The sequence below is a fragment of the Mastomys coucha genome, unplaced genomic scaffold, assembly GCF_008632895.1.
Source record: "Mastomys coucha isolate ucsf_1 unplaced genomic scaffold, UCSF_Mcou_1 pScaffold14, whole genome shotgun sequence".
Taxonomy (NCBI): Eukaryota; Metazoa; Chordata; class Mammalia; order Rodentia; family Muridae; genus Mastomys; species Mastomys coucha.
This window is the reverse complement of record NW_022196896.1, coordinates 81596539-81613474: the sequence shown is the minus strand read 5'-3', so window position 1 is coordinate 81613474 and position 16936 is coordinate 81596539. Positions and strand designations below refer to the sequence as shown.

The following is a 16936-nucleotide window of genomic DNA, read 5'->3' as shown; positions in this document are numbered from 1 at the left end:
GCAAGTTTTCACTATGACTCCTGTCTGTCCATCTGAAATCATAGTGGTTTCCTAATAAAGTTACACTGGACTACAGCTGTACATGTATACAATCTGTTCATCTCAGAGTTAATAGCTCTCTATATAGTTTCCATGAATTACAAAAAAAAAAAAAAAAAAAAAAGTATGTTCTCTTAGGCTAGGAAACTAATTTATAACATCAGTTACATCCAAAAATGTTTTATTCAAAATTTGGTGTGAATTAATTATCTTATAGAGACTGATTTTATACATTTTCAGTAACTAATGTAAGTACTTACAAATTTCTTCTATAATATCAAAGTAAGCTTATTTTAATTAGATTCCAATAATGAGTTAAGAATAAACAGTGGCTAGCAAGAATAGATCAATGGTAGAATGCTTGCCTAACAAGACTCTGGTTCAATCTCCAGCATTAAAAAAAAAAAAAAAAAAAAAAAAAAAAAAAAAAAAAAGCGCCATCCACAATGAAATTAGAACAGAACTTAATACTAAAAACGTCTGCTATTATATAAAACACAGGAAGTTTCTGTAAAATTTGTTTTATAGGAATATATTCTAGTTTACTAAGATTGAAAGTTTGTGCATTATGAAAGCCTTTACACTTCCTCTAGTAACTGGCATATAAAGGCATTCTGTCAACAAGCCATTCATGACCTACTGTGCATTTTTTGAAAATCCCAACAGCATCATGCCTTGCTAGCAAGGTCTGTCTGTCTACATTCAAATAAGACACTAAAGAACTTATTTTAAACCCAAAATTAAAATGTAGATTCCTGGCCTTCCTAGTTAACAAGGATTTTTAAACATTTGATTTCTTAAAATATATTTACATGAGAGCTGAGACCTATATAAAGATGGTCTCATCCCATTTCCTTGAAGTGAAACTCAAATCTAACAAAACTATATTTAAATATATATTTAAAATGTAAAATTGAATACTCGGCATTTCTTTTTGCAATTCGCAATAGTTACTAATTTAAAGAGATGAGAATGTAGTGACTGTGCTATGAAATAAAATTTATCAAGAATTATCCAGCATGTGGCATTTAGATAATGGGTAATAACATAGCCAAAGGACCTGGTTTCTGCCATCTTCTTAGGAAAGATGTCGTAAGAATAGATGTCATAGAATTTAAACTGTTAGTAAGTTCTATTAATATGTTCATTTGTATTAAACTGTATGTATGAAATAAAGTTTCACTGTTTGTGGCCTCTAGTAAATTCTCTAGCTTTGTTACTGTAATAGTTAATTAAAATAAACTTGACTATTGATGTTTTCTAAAGATAAATGTATAAAGTATTGAGAAAATGTCACCTCTAAGATGCTTATTAGCCATATGACTTTATAACAAGATACTTTTCATTTTTAGAAGATTCTTAAACTTCCTCTATATGTGACTCCCTTTCCACCCAAGACAGTTCTATATGACTCTAGGATATACATAGAATAGTAAAGCCAAACATTTACATGATGAATCATACATTTATTTTAAAGCAATCCTTTTGTACACATATAATCTTACCATTTATTAAAGCCTAAACCAAATGTGTATACAAAGATGAATGTGCTTATTGATCTTTAAATAATTAACTGAACCAGTGAGATGGCTCTCTAGGCAAAGGTGCTTTCTGTATGAGTCTAGTGACCGGAGTTCTCCTGCACCATGTAAAGATGGAAGGAGAGAAGCAGCTTCACAGAGTTTTCTTCTAACATCTACACATGTGCCAAGACATAGATCATATGCACACATACCAGAAGAAAAATATTCTACATGTTTAGGAGCCAAAGCTTGTCTGAATAGCTGATATTAAAGATTTAAAACATCTTCAATATTCTTCAGATTACAAAATCAAGTTTATAATCACCAGTGCTGAGAATGCTGCTTCATATAAATACAAAATAAAAATGGCAGAAGAATGTTTAGGATTGTTTCAGAAATTGTTGGAAATTCTGATCTAATCCCAAACTGCAGCTCATTTAACTTTTTTAAAAATCAAAATGAAGTCAGCAACTGAAACAGCAAGTTTTATTCTTTTATTCTTATTTTATTTTTATATGTTGTTTTACTTTTCTATTGCTCTAATAAGACACCATGACAGAGGCAACTTATGAAAGAAAGTATGTGATTGGGCTTATTATTCCAGAGACTTAGATGGAGTTAGGCATGGAGCAGCAGCTGAAAACTCACTTCTTGATCCACAAGCAGGAGGCAGAAAACACACTGTGAGTGGCAGATTTTTGACATATTTCCTCCAGCAAACCCACAACTTCTAATCCTTCCTAAAGGATTCCACTAACATGAGCCCATGAGCACCATTCTCATTCAAACACTAAAGATTTACTTATTTTTTATGCATATAAGAAATTTTGCCCACATGTATGTTTGTGCAACAGGTGCATGTCAGATGCCACGGCCAGAAAAGAGCATCAGATCCCCTAGAACTGAAGTTACAGCCTTTTGGAGCTGCATGTGTGCTGGGGATCACACACAGATCCTCTGTATTAGTGTTCTTCTACTCTAGCTATTTATTATTAATTTTTCAGGTTAGCATACTAAGTAACTAGTTATATGCCAGCATCTTCACACGTGTCCTTATACATTCTCATTCATTCCCTCCCCTATCACCCTCCCTCTTGCCCCTTCCCATCCAGCAAGTTGCCTTCCTTCCTCTCATTGACCCTCTTCTGCTTTCTTACCACATGTACTCCATGTCTTTATTTCCCATCTCCCTTAAATCCCTTCTTCCCCTCTCTTTTTCTTCTCTTTCTACTTCAATTTGTTAATCAGATTCTCTGATCCAATACAACCAAATAATATACAGAATTGATTCTTAAGAACTAAGGAAAGATTGCTAGAAAATACTAAAGTTTTTCCCCCCATGTTTAAAGCATTATATTCCCGTAAGCACAAAAAAGCTCTGAATAATGAAAACGCAAAAGTTCCTACTTAGAGGAGTTTTGCATCTGAGCCCTAGTGTTTCAGGGTTCTGCTTGGCCTTCTGTTGCTGTTACAGAGTGCCATAACCAAAAGCAACTTAAAGAAAAAGAGCTTGTTTTGACTTCCCAGCCTAGAGAGAGAGGGAAAAGTCCTTTATGGTAGGTAGGAGTAGCAGCAGGTGGTAGGCTTAGCAGAACAGGAAGCCTGAGAGCTCACTTCTTCAGACACAAGCATAGGGCAGAGCAAACTGTAAGAAGGGAAAAGAAACATAATACTAAAAGGCCACCTCAACACACTTCTTCCAGCAAAGCTCCACCCACCCCTCCCCCAAACAGCACCACCAACTAGGAACCAAGTGTTCAAATACCCAAGCCTATGGGGGTTGGAGGGGGCATTTCTCACCTAAACCACCAAATTTGGCAGCCTTTGTTGGCATTGCAAGGCATGCCAGGTACCTGCAAAGCAAACTGCATGTTCTGTGTGTACAGAAGCAAGGCTGCAGTGAGGTTATGCAGTGTGAACAGCTGAGTGCTACTGGAGGCACTGGGACTGCAGAGCTTTTGCTTTCCCACAAGTAGTTAGTGACCCACTAAGTTGTGGGTTAGAGGACTTGGAGCACTCTTCTGAAAACAATAAAGGAATAATGTTAAAGAAAAACTATAGGCTATACAGTTCCTAAGCATTAAATTTGCACCAAAATATAAGCAATCAGTGAATATACCACATCTCATGTAAAGGGTGTTTTGCAAGTTTTTGTTGGCACTTTCATATCTGCCAAATTCCCCTCAGCTTCAAGCACTAATGTATTCCAATTAAATAAAGGTTCTTAAGTACCTTCCATCTCATATTTGGATCCAGCTATGCTCCTCCACAATATTTATGACTGGTGTTCGAGATACGGTGTGCTAAGGCTCAGCAGGAGCCCACTGGGTCTATGCACTGCTGTTTTATAAACTATAATCCTATACAAATTACTTAGTCCTCTGTGCCTCTGTTTCTTACTAGCTTACTACATCAGTGGGCAAAGCTGAAACACAAAGGAGCTATTGGTTTTCTCCCATCATCTTCTTGCTGGACTAACAAACTTTGAGGCAGGGTCTCAGTATGGAACCTTGGTTGGCCCAGGTTATACACACCAGGCAGGCTGACCTCAAATTTACAGAGATGCCCCAGCCCCTCCCTCCAGAGTACGTTGATTAAAGGTGTGTATCACCGTGCCAAACTGGGCTTGGGAAGGGATGGCTCTTGAGAGAACTTACTGATCCAAGTATACTTGACTGAAAGTTGCAGTTCTTTTAACAGAGGCTTGTATGGAAAAAGAAAATTTAAAGTCACAAAACTTGTCTGCTACAAATGCTCGCTGTGTATTAAGCATTAAAGATTCAAAAACTCACAGTTACTGAGTTACTGTGTTCTTCACTTCTCATTCCATGATTTTCCTGAACTCCTAAGCAGAAATTTTTAAATAGTTTTCTGTTTGCTTTTTTTTTTTTTTTTGAGACAGGGTTTCTCTGTGTAGCCCTGGCTGTCCTGGAACTCACTCTGTAGACCAGGCTGGCCTCAAACTCAGAAATCCACCTGCCTCTGCCTCCCAAGTGCTGGGATTAAGGGCATGTGCCACCACTGCCCATCTTAAATAGTTTTCAGTGTTAGCTTTTTCTACTTTTAGGCTGTGTTGTTAGATCATACAAGTTCACAAGTGCTAAGTTGGTGCATTGTTCCTTTTATATTCTGTCCCTAGTGTTCTAAGAGATCTTACCTCAGCTTAAATTGTCTGGTATTACATATTACTTTTCCAGCTGTCTTGTTTAATCTTGGCTCTTCCGAGATTATGAAAGTTTATGCCATTACCATCACTCATTTGTATATATAATCTTAAAGGGTTTCTACTTATGCTAGGTTTTCTTTTACTTTGCCCTTTTAATTTTCTTTCCCATTTTCTGGATTGAGTTTTCTTCCACTTTTTCATCTGGCTAGAAATATTCTATATTATTTTGCTGATTAGCTTCAAATAAGCTTGTGAACTTTGTATGAATAGCTATAGATTTTAACCAATAGAAGCTTCTAGACTAGTTCAAAGGAAACGAAACTACTAAAATTGTCTTATTTAATTGTCCAAGCTTAACTATCTCTTTAAAAATATTTTCATCAGGCAATGGCCAGGTCTGTTGGTACACGGCTTTAATTCCAGCCCTTAGGAGACAAACAGGTGAACCTCTGTGAGTTCAAGGCCAGGCTGATCTAAATAGTGAATACCTCAATACTGAAGAAAAAAAATAGAGAATACCAAGACAATGAGGCTACAAAGAGAGACCGCTGGAAGTGGGGAGGGAGGGACCTAATTTAAGAAAATAAATTTGTTGTGTTTCAATTAAATTAGTAAATTAAGATCATGCTATTCCAATCTGTAATTGACCATAATCAAGTTTTTGAAAGTCATCTTCATGTTCAGTATCTCAGTGATTCTCAACCAACCAAGGGTACGATCTACTCATGTGAGAGTGAGGTGGCTGTTCCATTTCCCTGCACTCTACTGAGAAAGGCGGTACCTTCTATTTCCAGTGCTTCCTAGTGCTTCGCTCTGGTTACCCACCTGAGGCTTTCATGCCTCTGCAGAACTAAACATCCTTAATAACTCAGGGCAGAACTCATTTGGAGCTTCAGTTTTCTACTTGCAGTTGGCAAACTTTCCTGAAAATATCCTCACATCTTACAGCATCCTAGATCTTTAAATACATAATATCTACTATAAAGTGTTCAGTTTATTAGGGATGAAATCTGTATCCTATTGCCCATAAGTCTGATGACAATCCAGGTGGCGATGAAATCTGTATCCTATGCCCGTAAGTCTGATGACAATCCAGGTGGCGATGAAATCTGTATCCTATGCCCGTAAGTCTGATGACAATCCAGGTGGTGAAGCCTCCCAATAGCAACTTGTACACAGAAGCAGCCAAGGGTTCCCAGTTATCAAAACCACAGTGTATCCTGGCCTCTATCATGAAACTTATAACACAATCTTAAACAATGCTTCAGTGTGGTCAGCTCTTTCCTGTTAGATTGTTCCTTGAATTCAAAGGCTTAATTTTGGGTAGCCCAAGACTACAAGGAAGTAAGAGAAAGAAATCAGTTTCACCTTTACATTGGTTAATCTCTCCCTGTCTGCTTAAAATGGTTATTGGCAGTTTAAGCTGGAGCTTTGCTGCTGTCTTCAGAAATAAGACACACACACAATATAGAAGTTTAAAATGTGAGTAATCAACTTTAATGTGATTGCCACTGTTCCAGCTCTTAAATACTGACCAAATCACTATGTTCCTTGGTAGGAGCTCACCACTCCTGGGGCTAAGGAGAGGACTCAGTAAGTGCGTACTTACCCGTGCGTACCTTTCAAGCTTAACAGTTCAAGTTCTGATCCCCAGATTCCATATGATAGTACAAATGCCTAGAATGCCAGCAGGCTCTGAAGGAAGCAGTGGCTTACGCAGTAGTCAGGAGACTGATTCACACAAGGTACAAAGGTGGGGACACATGCCTCACCTCACCCACCTCTGACCTCTACACATCCATCTACACCCATGAACACAAACACCCATCCATTCCTCCATTCCCCAACCCACTCTTGCTCTTGTTCTCATTCTTACACACACAAAGAGACACATAAAAATATTTAAACTTTAAAACAAAATTTTAAGTTCACCAGTCCCATCCAAAGCTCCAGCAAAGAGGATCAGCTGTGCATGCTCAAAGTTTTAGGGGAGAACTGAAGGGTTTCTTCTACAATTTCTGCTCTTGGGTACCCCAGTCTGATCTTAGTTCCTCCCCTACCCACAAACTGGTAAAACTTTGCTGCAAAAAACATGTTCTGTCTCTATGGGTAAAAGAACCCACCAAAGTTTATAACACCCACAGCTACTGCAAGAAATTTCTTCAGCTGAAGTACAGATGATGGGATGTTGCCTTGAGAAGGCAATTCTAAACTATCGTAAAGCATTAGTGTTCAGTAAGCATCTCATCTAAGAGCCTTCCTCCATAACTCAAGCAAGGCCACACCAATGCAGTGCACTGCCACTACATACTGGGTAGATAGAGGCAGAGTAATCAGCTCCGTGAAGCCATCCCTACTATAATCTTCATAATCTCACTAATTCTGCTTCATGAGTGATCCTTTTGTGACACCTACAAGATGATCAACTAATAGCCACTCCAGTATCAGAACTTCTAAGGCTAAAGAACTCTATTGCAATTACAGTTAGAACCTTCACCAAAACAAAACCCATCAAACAAGTTTGTGCTCTAGGGCCCAACTTCCAGCCAGTGGACTTACACACACTGGCATCAGCTTCATAGTCTGTTAGCCTGTTTGCACTTATTAAAGCTCATGGGATCTCAGGAAAAGTATCTATAAAATGAGTGAGGTTTTAATGCAGTCAGAGACTGTCTACTTGCTGCTTTTACAGACACAGGTTTTCCAGTTTGTACAGTGCCTAGTCAGTTTGCATGCAGAATATACCTCACAGTGCATACACAGTAACATGAACGTTACCTACTGCTTCTTACATGACTTCGTAGACAGAGGACAGGAGTCTGAAGAGGTGAGACCTGCTATTTGTTTGGCAGTCCTGAGGACTGAACCTGGGGCCTTCCATGCGAGGTAAGTACTCCACCACTAAGCTCTAGGTCCACCCCCCATTCTCATAGCTTCCTAATGGGAAGCCCTTAAAAACCTGATCTGTGCTGTGCTGTCACTTCCTGTAATACTACCTCCAAAAGTATGTAAGAGTTACAAAGGTTCTAAAAGATGCCACATAAAGTACTAACATTTCTGGAATAGGGAATCTTGCACTACCACTACCACCTAATCTCTCACCTTGGAAGTGCAGTCCCTCCAGGTAAATGTAACTCTCCGCTTGGCAATTCTGAACAACTGTATCAAGCCAACACAAATGCCAAAAGACTATTTGTCTTACCTACTGTGCCTATTACAGAAATCTGTCTGACCTTATCACCACAGAAGGAAGATCCAATTACCACACTCTTCCACTCTGAATGCCCTGGCTGCTAGAATTAAGCCATCTCTTTTCTGGTCTCCCATCTCCTCATGTCTAATAGCAGCTAGTTAAATGTATTCACAGATAACAGGCTGCAAAAACTCCAACAGCAAGCCAATCTCCACAGGGACATTAGGATCACCTATGGAAGACACTGTGGGTCCATGGCACAAACTAAACACTGCAATAAGGGCTCACCAAAAGACAGGTTAGAATCTTACTGCTTTTTCTGGGAAACACTACCTTGCATCACTACACAGCCCTAAGACTACCCTATACCCCAGTAGTTTACCCTACTAGTCCCAGCAGGCAAGTAGAGAATGCCACATGGAGATCTGGGATGATCTAAGGGACAAAATGATATAAGGAGTCCAAAGGAAAGCTTGTGGAAATGGTCCTTCACCTTACCATGCTGTGTTCCCTAGCAACCTACAATCTGTCACTTTGATAATTAGTAGAAATTAGAGATGAATAGAGGCACTTAGAGTAAGTCCGGAGAAATTTCCAGCACAATTGTTTACTCCATGGTGAGTTCTTTCTGCTTAATACCATACTTAAAATGTATGTCCCAAAGCAAGCTCATTTTAAACTGTGGCCTAGTTGTAGTCTGTTAATTTGAGACATAAGGCTGACTTGCAGCATTCTAATCACTGCACTAATTGTTACTGTAACATCTCTGGGTGTTCTTTAATGGAGCCTTGGAGAGAGCCCTGACCCCCAGACAGTCCTGAACACTGGTCATTTTCTCCCTTCAACATTACCATCAGTAAGTGTAACCAAACAGATGTAATAAAGAAGGTACTTACAACCACACTTTAGTAAGTTAAAAGATGTGCATGCTGGCACACCCTGTAATCCCAAGGCCTGAAAGGCGGAGTCAGGAGACTGATGATAACAAACTACATAGTGAAAGCTTGTCTCAAAGAAAGTAATCAACAAAAACTATTTTGACATAAATTTACTAATTACAATATTATATCATTCCTCTATTATATATCTTGATTGACCAAAAATAATCATGAGGTAAATTATGTATGTGGATAAGAAGTAATATAAAGAGAATACAAGCCAGGCGGTGGTGGTGCACACCTTTAATCCCAGCACTTGGGAGGCAGAGGCAGGTGGATTTCTGAGTTCGAGGCCAGCCTGGTCTACAGAGTGAGTTCCAGACCAGTCAGGGCTACACAGAGAAACCCTGTCACGAAAAACCAAAAAAAAAAAAAAGAGAGAGAGAGAGAGAGAGAATACAACCCTTTTGAGGGCTTTATAGATGACCATGTAACCATTACTGGCTTTATTATCTGTAACACAGTGTACCTCAAGAGCTTTGTAGTTTTATCATATAAACCTGTCATATTTACTTAGTACCTATTGTCCTTGTCACTTTAGTAGTTTTAAAATTAGAATTCTAGTGTCTTTGTGTTGTTAAAATATCAGTGTTTCCAAAGTTACCTTTAAGAAAAACAGTACAATTCTAAAATTCTGTGAATTAGACAGCTGAAAATAATTCTCAGCCTTCTGAAAGGAGCTGAATGTGTGAGAGCAGAGCCATCTATTGGATGGAGTGTAGTATTACAAAGCACACTGCTGGGCTGACACTCTAGTAGCAATTTAGAAAATGAGAATGAACATGGGCAAAAATCATCTATAGTCTAGGACACTGGTTCCTAAAGCTCTAGTTAAAAAAAAAAAAATACTAACAGGAGACTCTGTGTTTAACAAGGTAGGGCTGACCTGTAAAAACAGGACAAGAACTTCCAACCCTAGTTTCAGTTGAAGAAAGGGCTGTTAAACTAGCCTGAGGAGCCGAAGCCCTGAGAGGTAGTCTGGACCCTGGTTTGGGAGGAGGTGCAGTGAGAAGGGACAGCATCAGCATCTTGGTTCTGCCCTCAACTATCCTTCCCTTGAGACATTGTCGAACAAGACTAGTGGTTAATGGCACTGAGAAATGAAAAGGACTGGGTTAGGGACCTGAATCGTTCTCTTCTTAAAGACACAGTTTATGTGCTTATTTGATACATATTCTCTAAACATGACTTTACTGAAAAATGCAAAAAGAATACATTTGATCTTTTACCATCAGCCAAGAAGAGTTCCTAGGTCCTGTGGGCTTTCACTAGCCGAGTCCTGGATTGGTCCAGTCTCGGAAACAAAAGCCCAGTGTCAGGTCCCAACTTTCTCCCTTCAAAGGGGCATGGGTGTCCATAGAATCGAGGTAGGAAGTAGAGCTCTCCAAGGCCTCTCTCTGTGGTAGAGACTCCCAGTCTTGACAGCAGCTTATCTGCTAAGTTTGGTGTAACAGGCTGAAGCAAAGTTCCAAACACTCGCAAGCACTCCAAGGCCACGTGAAGCACAGTACCCAGCCAGGGGGCATCCTCAGGGCTCTCCCAGGTCAATTTCCATGGTGCGTGCCTTTGGACGAAACCATTAGTTTGCCGAACGCAGCTGGATACCGCCTCTAGCGCTTTATAGATCTGAAAGTCGTTATAATAGCCCGCTACCAGTCTGGGTAAAGTGGCCACTGCACTTACAAGCGCATAGTCTTCAGCCTGCACACGAACCGACGGCCCCGTTAACCCTGGCTCACTAGGGAAACAGGCAGCACAGAAAGATGGGTAGGTCCCAGAAGGATTTATTCTGTAGGCAGTGCACCGATTTAAAAGCCCTCCTAAGGCATCTGCCAGCTCGGAGTCCAGCAATTTAACCACCTTTTCATCATAGTAATCGCAGTCCCAATTGGGAACGCCCTGCCTAAGGAGAAAGTAGCGAAAGCCATCCACAGTATAGCGATCGAGGCAAGTCCTGGGATCCACCACGTTGCCCAAGCTCTTGGACATTTTTTGGCCGCTCACCGTCCAGTGCGAGTGGACACAGATGCGATGTGGTGGCCTCAATCCTGCACCTAGGAGAAGGGCAGGCCAATAAATAGCATGAAATTTGAGAATGTCCTTACCTATGATATGCGATGTGGCTGGCCACCAAGACTTGAAATCTGCATCTGGGTAGCCGACTACAGTGAGGTAGTTGACCAGGGCATCCAGCCACACGTAAATGGTCTGCGAGTCGTCCCCGGGAACTGGAATGCCCCAGTGCAGATGGCTACTCCTTCGAGAAACGGACAAATCAGGCAGCTCCTCTTCCAGCCACTGAAGAACTGCTTGGTGGAACGGTTCCGGTGTGATAGCCTGAGGATTGTTTCGAAGCCACCGCTGAAGTGGTTCTCGAAACTGAGAAAGCTTGAAAATGTAATTTTCTTCCTTGGTCCAGGAGACAGGATGTCCGCTCTCGAGAGACACGGGACACAGATCCCCGGACGGACCCACCTGCCGAGTGACCTTGGCCTCGGGCAGGAAGCACTCATCCGAGGCGCAATACCACCCTTCATAGATCCCTTTGTAAAGCAGACCCCGGGCCTCCAGCACACCCCAGAAGTGCTGCACCGCTACACGGTGCCGAGCCTCCGTGGTGCGGATGAAGTCGGTGGAGGAGATGCCAGCCTCCCGGAAAAGCTTCAAGAACTGGGCAGACACTCGATCGCAAAGCTCGATCGGGGCCAAACCCGCGGTGGCTGCCGCCTGCTGGATCTTCAGGCCGTGCTCGTCCGTGCCGGTGGAAAACCGCGTGGACGCAGAGCCGGGAACTCGGAGACGACGGTGGCGGCACAGGGCGTCCGCCAACAGCGCGGAGTACAGGTGCCCGATGTGCGGCGCGGCGTTCACGTAGAAGATAGGTGTAGTGAAGTAGGCCCGTGCTTCCCCAGCGTCGCCACTAGCGTTCGGTGAGCACGAACCGTAGCGGCGAGAGCCGCGGCCGGCCGGGGTGCGAGTCAGCGCCCAGAGAGCACACCGCCGGAGCATGGTGACAGCCAGCCCCAGCACTGGAGGCGGTGTTCCCGAGCACGTGAAAGGGCGCGTGCGCAGCTGGATGGTACCGCAGCTTCCGGCGCGGAAGCCAATGAACGGCGAGCAGTGACTCCTGCGGCCCCGCCCACAACTTCCCCCTCCCCTCATGGGCTTCCTGCTGCGCGCAGGGCGGGTGGCCGGCGGGAGTTTTTGAGTAGTCGGCTTGTGGGTTCCGTGCCTGGGCAGTTGGTGAAAGAAGAGCGCATCCCGTGTGTTGTGCAGTTTTACTCGTTGGGGTCTGTTCTGGATCTGAACTGAACTGATCGGTTCTGGGCTGAACTTGTTGGCAAGATTTTTATATTGAGGTATTTCCCCAAACTGATTAACCGTCTTACAGCAGGGCACAAATCCGGCCTCTTTGTATCCTCTAGTCAACATATGAAAAACCATTTAAAGTTTATCTCAGACTCTAAATAAATCTGAAAGGAAAATAATTTCATACAGCACTTTGAGGAAGGATAAGCACTGACAGAAAGGGAAATACCATGTCTGAACATTTTGCTGAGCTTTAAGGATTGATTTGAGAATTTATCCCGGGACTGGAGTGCGGAGTCACAGGTGTGCACATAAGGGAACGTTCACTTTCAGCTTTATTGTACAAAGCCAGTCACGACTGACTCCTCTAATAGTCTTGAAATTCTCCCAAGACTGAGCTCTTAGTATGGAATCCTAATTTTTAGCAGGAGAGAATTTTAAAAGCCCAAAATTGTATTTTAATCCTTGCCTCACAGCATATTTTCTCATCCACGACTGGCCTCTCCACCCCCCATTTAATTTAAACAGTGTATATATGCACATAATGAAATGAGAGGGAACACCTGTAAACCCTCTCCCAACCTAAGTACTATTAATAATTAATTCTCAAAGGATGGTCCCCAGGGCAGCATGAGACACACCAGGAACTTACTTAGACATACAAGTTCTGAGGCCCTTACCTGCTGAGGCAGAAACTAACCAACCATCTACACTTTACTGAGCTCTCCAATGTGTGACCCTCCTTAGCCAAAAAGCCTTGCGACTCAGAACTTGGCTTTGCCTGAAGGCGGCTACACCAATGGACTGTGATACACATCAATGTTTAAGTTAGAGATGAGCTGCAGTTTAGATGTCCTTCCCCTCTCTTCTGTGAGTAATAACTGCCCTGAGTTTTTACTTGCATGTTCACACTCCTGTATAGCAACAGTGCATTTGAGTAACATTGTTTATATTTAATTACCATTTTAAAAGACAGTGGGGCACTAGTCTCTATCTTACCTTCTAATTCAACATTTTCTTCCTAAGATTCAACCATATTGTTTATCCATTTTTGACATCTGCACAGTATGTAAAGATGTGGTGAGTTGGATGTGCTTTCTGTAATGATTTAGAAGATAGACCGATGGCATTCTCTACAGGAACTACAGAAGGTGAAACAAATATCCACGGCGTAGTCGGTCTGTGTGTTATAGTTGATCTGCGAATTTGCAAAAGGCAAGTAGAAAGCAGATAAAACTATAAGTTGGGGGTTGCCCACTCACTAGTGTTCATGATATTGGAAGGTACTCTGCACTCTACTAGAGGACAAAGCTAAGCACCAACCCAGGTACAAGCCTTTCAATATCAATGATGATCTCTCTGCATGATATGCTGGTACAACAATGCCACACAAGTTGTGGGAGTAACCAGCCACTATCTGGTTGGATTTAGGGACCACTTCATGAAATAAAGCCAGTACCAGATACTTCTCAGTTGGCCAAGAACCTGAGACTAGACAGGCATAGACCCAGGGGAAAACCAAACAGTACTGTTCTGCTAAAAGAACAATAACAATAAAATGGCTCCTAACAACATTCGGCTGGATGCATAGATCATTGTCTCACTCAGCCAGCATCAGAGAAGCATCCTCCTGCAGATGAGAACTAATACAGAGAGACCCATGAGTGAACAACGCAGAGAATGAGAAGCTAGGGAACACTCAGTCCTAAATGGGACGTCTTCATCAAACCTCAGGGCTCAGGAAACGGTGAAGGAGGGAAAGAAAGAAAAAGATTGTAAAAGGCAGTGGAGATGAGAGATACCAAGAAAACAGCACCTTCCAGACAGGATTAATGCATGTATGAACTCAGAGACTGAAGCAGGTAACCCAAGGCTCTACAAGTAGGGGGTCTGATGAGTCCCAGTGCTGAGAGGGGACATGGTCATACGCTCACATCCCTAACCCAGAAGCTACCTCCAGTTGACAACGACTTGCACATGAAAACTTGTTTTTTCAGTGGAGTCTTACTAGGATATAAACCTCACTTAAGGCAGGCCCATGCTCAGCAAGAGTTGGCTGACACAAAACAAACTCAATAATACCCATGGAGATGTTGTGTCTCATAAGGCTTTGTTTCCTCAGTTTTTACCTTTTGCTTATCTAGTATAGTTTCCAATTTTGTGTTTTTATGGGGGGTGTGTGTGTGTGCGTGTTTCTCTGTTTCCTTTGTTTTATTCGTGTTTGTTTATTTATTGGTATGTTGTCTAAACACAAAGAAGGGTAGAACTGGATGGGTGGGAGGCAGTAAGGATGTGGGAGGACTTTAGGAGGGGAAATTGTGAGCACAATGTACCGTATGAAAAGTTTATTTACAATTTTAAAAAGAAGGAAAAAATTGAAAAAGGGTGGAGTTGTATAAGGCAAACCCAACTGACAAATCAGGTTGTCCTACAGTAGTAAGCTTCATGACAAAAAACAACTTGGGAAGGAAAGAATGTATCATAGCTTACTTTTTATCCATCATGAAAGGAACTCAAGGCGGGAACATGGAGGCAAGAGCTGAGGCAGAATCCATGGAGGAACACTGCTTGATACCATGGCTTGATACCTTGACTTGCTTAGTTTGCTTTCTTATACAACTCAGGATCACCTGATCAGGATGACATTGTCCACAATGACCTGAGGCCTCTCACAGCAATCACTAATTCAGAAAATGGCCCAAAAACTTGCCCACAGACAATCTGATGGAGGCATTTTCTGAATTGGCTTTCCCTCTTCGTAGATGACTCCAGCTTGTACCAAGTTGACAAAAAAACAAACAAACAAACAAAAACAAGCAGAACACTTTTTTCTCCCATCTTATAAATAAAATGTTGAGACCCCACTAGGGCTCTGCTTCTCTCCTTCCCCATGTAACAGAACTCCCTGAAGTAAACGGCTGCTCATAGACAACTGGTTCAAGTGTGAGGCTATTTCGAACAGAATTGTATTTACATTCTCAGATGTCTCTCTCGGTACCTATGTGCTAAGGTTTCTCTTGAGCCTATACCTAGGAATGAAATTGCTGTGAAACATTAAAAAAAAAATGTGAATGTTCAGCTTCACAGGATAATGCCAAGTTTCTTCCAACATAGTTAAATACATTCATATTCCTATGTGCACTCTTAAACATTTCCTTGAAAAAAAATCAGTACTTGGTGTCATATGTTTTCATTCTGGCCACTCAAGTGGATACAAAGTTATATCACTGATGTTCACAATATCCAAAAAGAGTGAAACCGCTGCAGTGAGAGGAAATGCTCAGCATCCCTACAGTGCCTTCTCCACCAGGTTAAGTCTTCCGACCCAAATCCTCCCCCTGACTTGCTCAGTTTCTTACTTCAGTGCTTTAAAGTTTTTATTGTAGAGGTCTTCTGTATACTTGATTAGGTATAATTCAGGGTAAAACTCTGAACCTGTTGTGAATCTGTTTTCCTGGTTGCTTTCTCAGTATCTTTGACATTGGCACAGAAGCCAGCTACTGAATTTTTTTTTTTTAATGTGTTGACTTTGTACCCAGCCACATCACTAAAAGTGTTTATCCATTCAAAGAGTTTTCTGATATAGTCTTTTTTTTTCTTGAGACAGGGTTTCTCTGTGTAGCCCTGGCTGTCCTGAAACTAACTCTGTAGACCAGGCTGACCTCAAATTTACAGAAGTCCACCTGCCTCTGCCTCCTGAGAGCTGGGATTAAAAGCGTGTGCCACCATTGCCCAGGTAAAGTTTTTCTTTGGGATCTCTTTGGTATTGAGTCACATCATCTGTAAGTAAGGGTGCCTTGACTTCTTCCTTTCATATTTGCATCCTTTTTTAACTTTTCCCTCTCACTCTAAGTCCAACAGCACTCAGGAGGCAGAGGCAGGCAGATCTCTGAGTTCAAGGCCAGCCTGGTCTACAAACTGAATTCCAGGACAGACAAGGTAGACACACACACACACACACACACACACACACACACACACACATTGTCTCAAAAAAAAAAAACCAAACAAACAAAAACTTCCATATTGTTGAGATTCATAGGTTCAGCTTCCCTGTCAGATCTAGAAGACACAATCTTACAGTTGATTTTTTTTTTTAACTAAGGCTATTTTGAGACCCATAGAGCTTCGGGTCAGGCACTACTAAGTCCTCTAAGAAGGGGGTTTTAATTCATGGGCACTAGGGTGGTGTGCTGACCTAACCTGGGGGCACTGGCTGCTTTTGAGGTGTGGTTCCCTCACTCACATGGGAGTTTATAGCCATTTGTTGCCCCAGGTCCAAAGGCTTTGACCCCCTCTTCTGGAAGCCTCGGATCCCTCCACCACACACATGCACATACATAAATAAAATAACAAGCCAAGAATGCTGGGGAACTGATTCCTCATGTAACCGTCTCTTTTTTGCAATTACACAGATGGTTTTCCTTTTAACTTTTTTTTTCTTGTTTCATTAGTGCATGCTAATTAAACAAAAGAAAAAGTAAAATCACGGTGACATATCTATACATTTATTCAATGTACTTTGACCACATTCACTCTTTCTTCCCCAAGTCTTTATGGAATGTCTTACTTTTTTGTGCTTTTTTTATACTTGGTGGTTTTAACCAGCACATTTTTCCAGCAAAAAGAAACGCTGTGTGGAAAGAAAAGTTCCACCTAGGACTGAAGTGCTTTTCTAGGATATTCATTCATTCATATTTTCTCTGTCTCTCTCTGTCTCTCTCTCTGTCTCTCTCTCTGTCTCTCTCTCTGTCTCTCTCTCTGTCTC

At 41.7% G+C, this 16936-nt stretch overlaps 2 protein-coding genes across 2 annotated transcripts in view; one reads left to right on the top strand and one right to left on the bottom strand.

The window, feature by feature from the left end:
- Positions 1-16936, top strand: part of Boll (boule homolog, RNA binding protein) — a 140083-nt gene that overhangs the window by 122574 nt on the left and 573 nt on the right. The gene's annotated exons all lie outside the window — the stretch shown is intronic.
- Mars2 (methionyl-tRNA synthetase 2, mitochondrial) lies at positions 6199-12123 on the bottom strand. The gene has a single exon (XM_031367521.1). The coding sequence runs from the start codon at positions 12019-12021 to the stop codon at positions 10108-10110; it is 1914 nt and encodes a 637-aa protein (XP_031223381.1). The 5' UTR covers positions 12022-12123; the 3' UTR covers positions 6199-10107.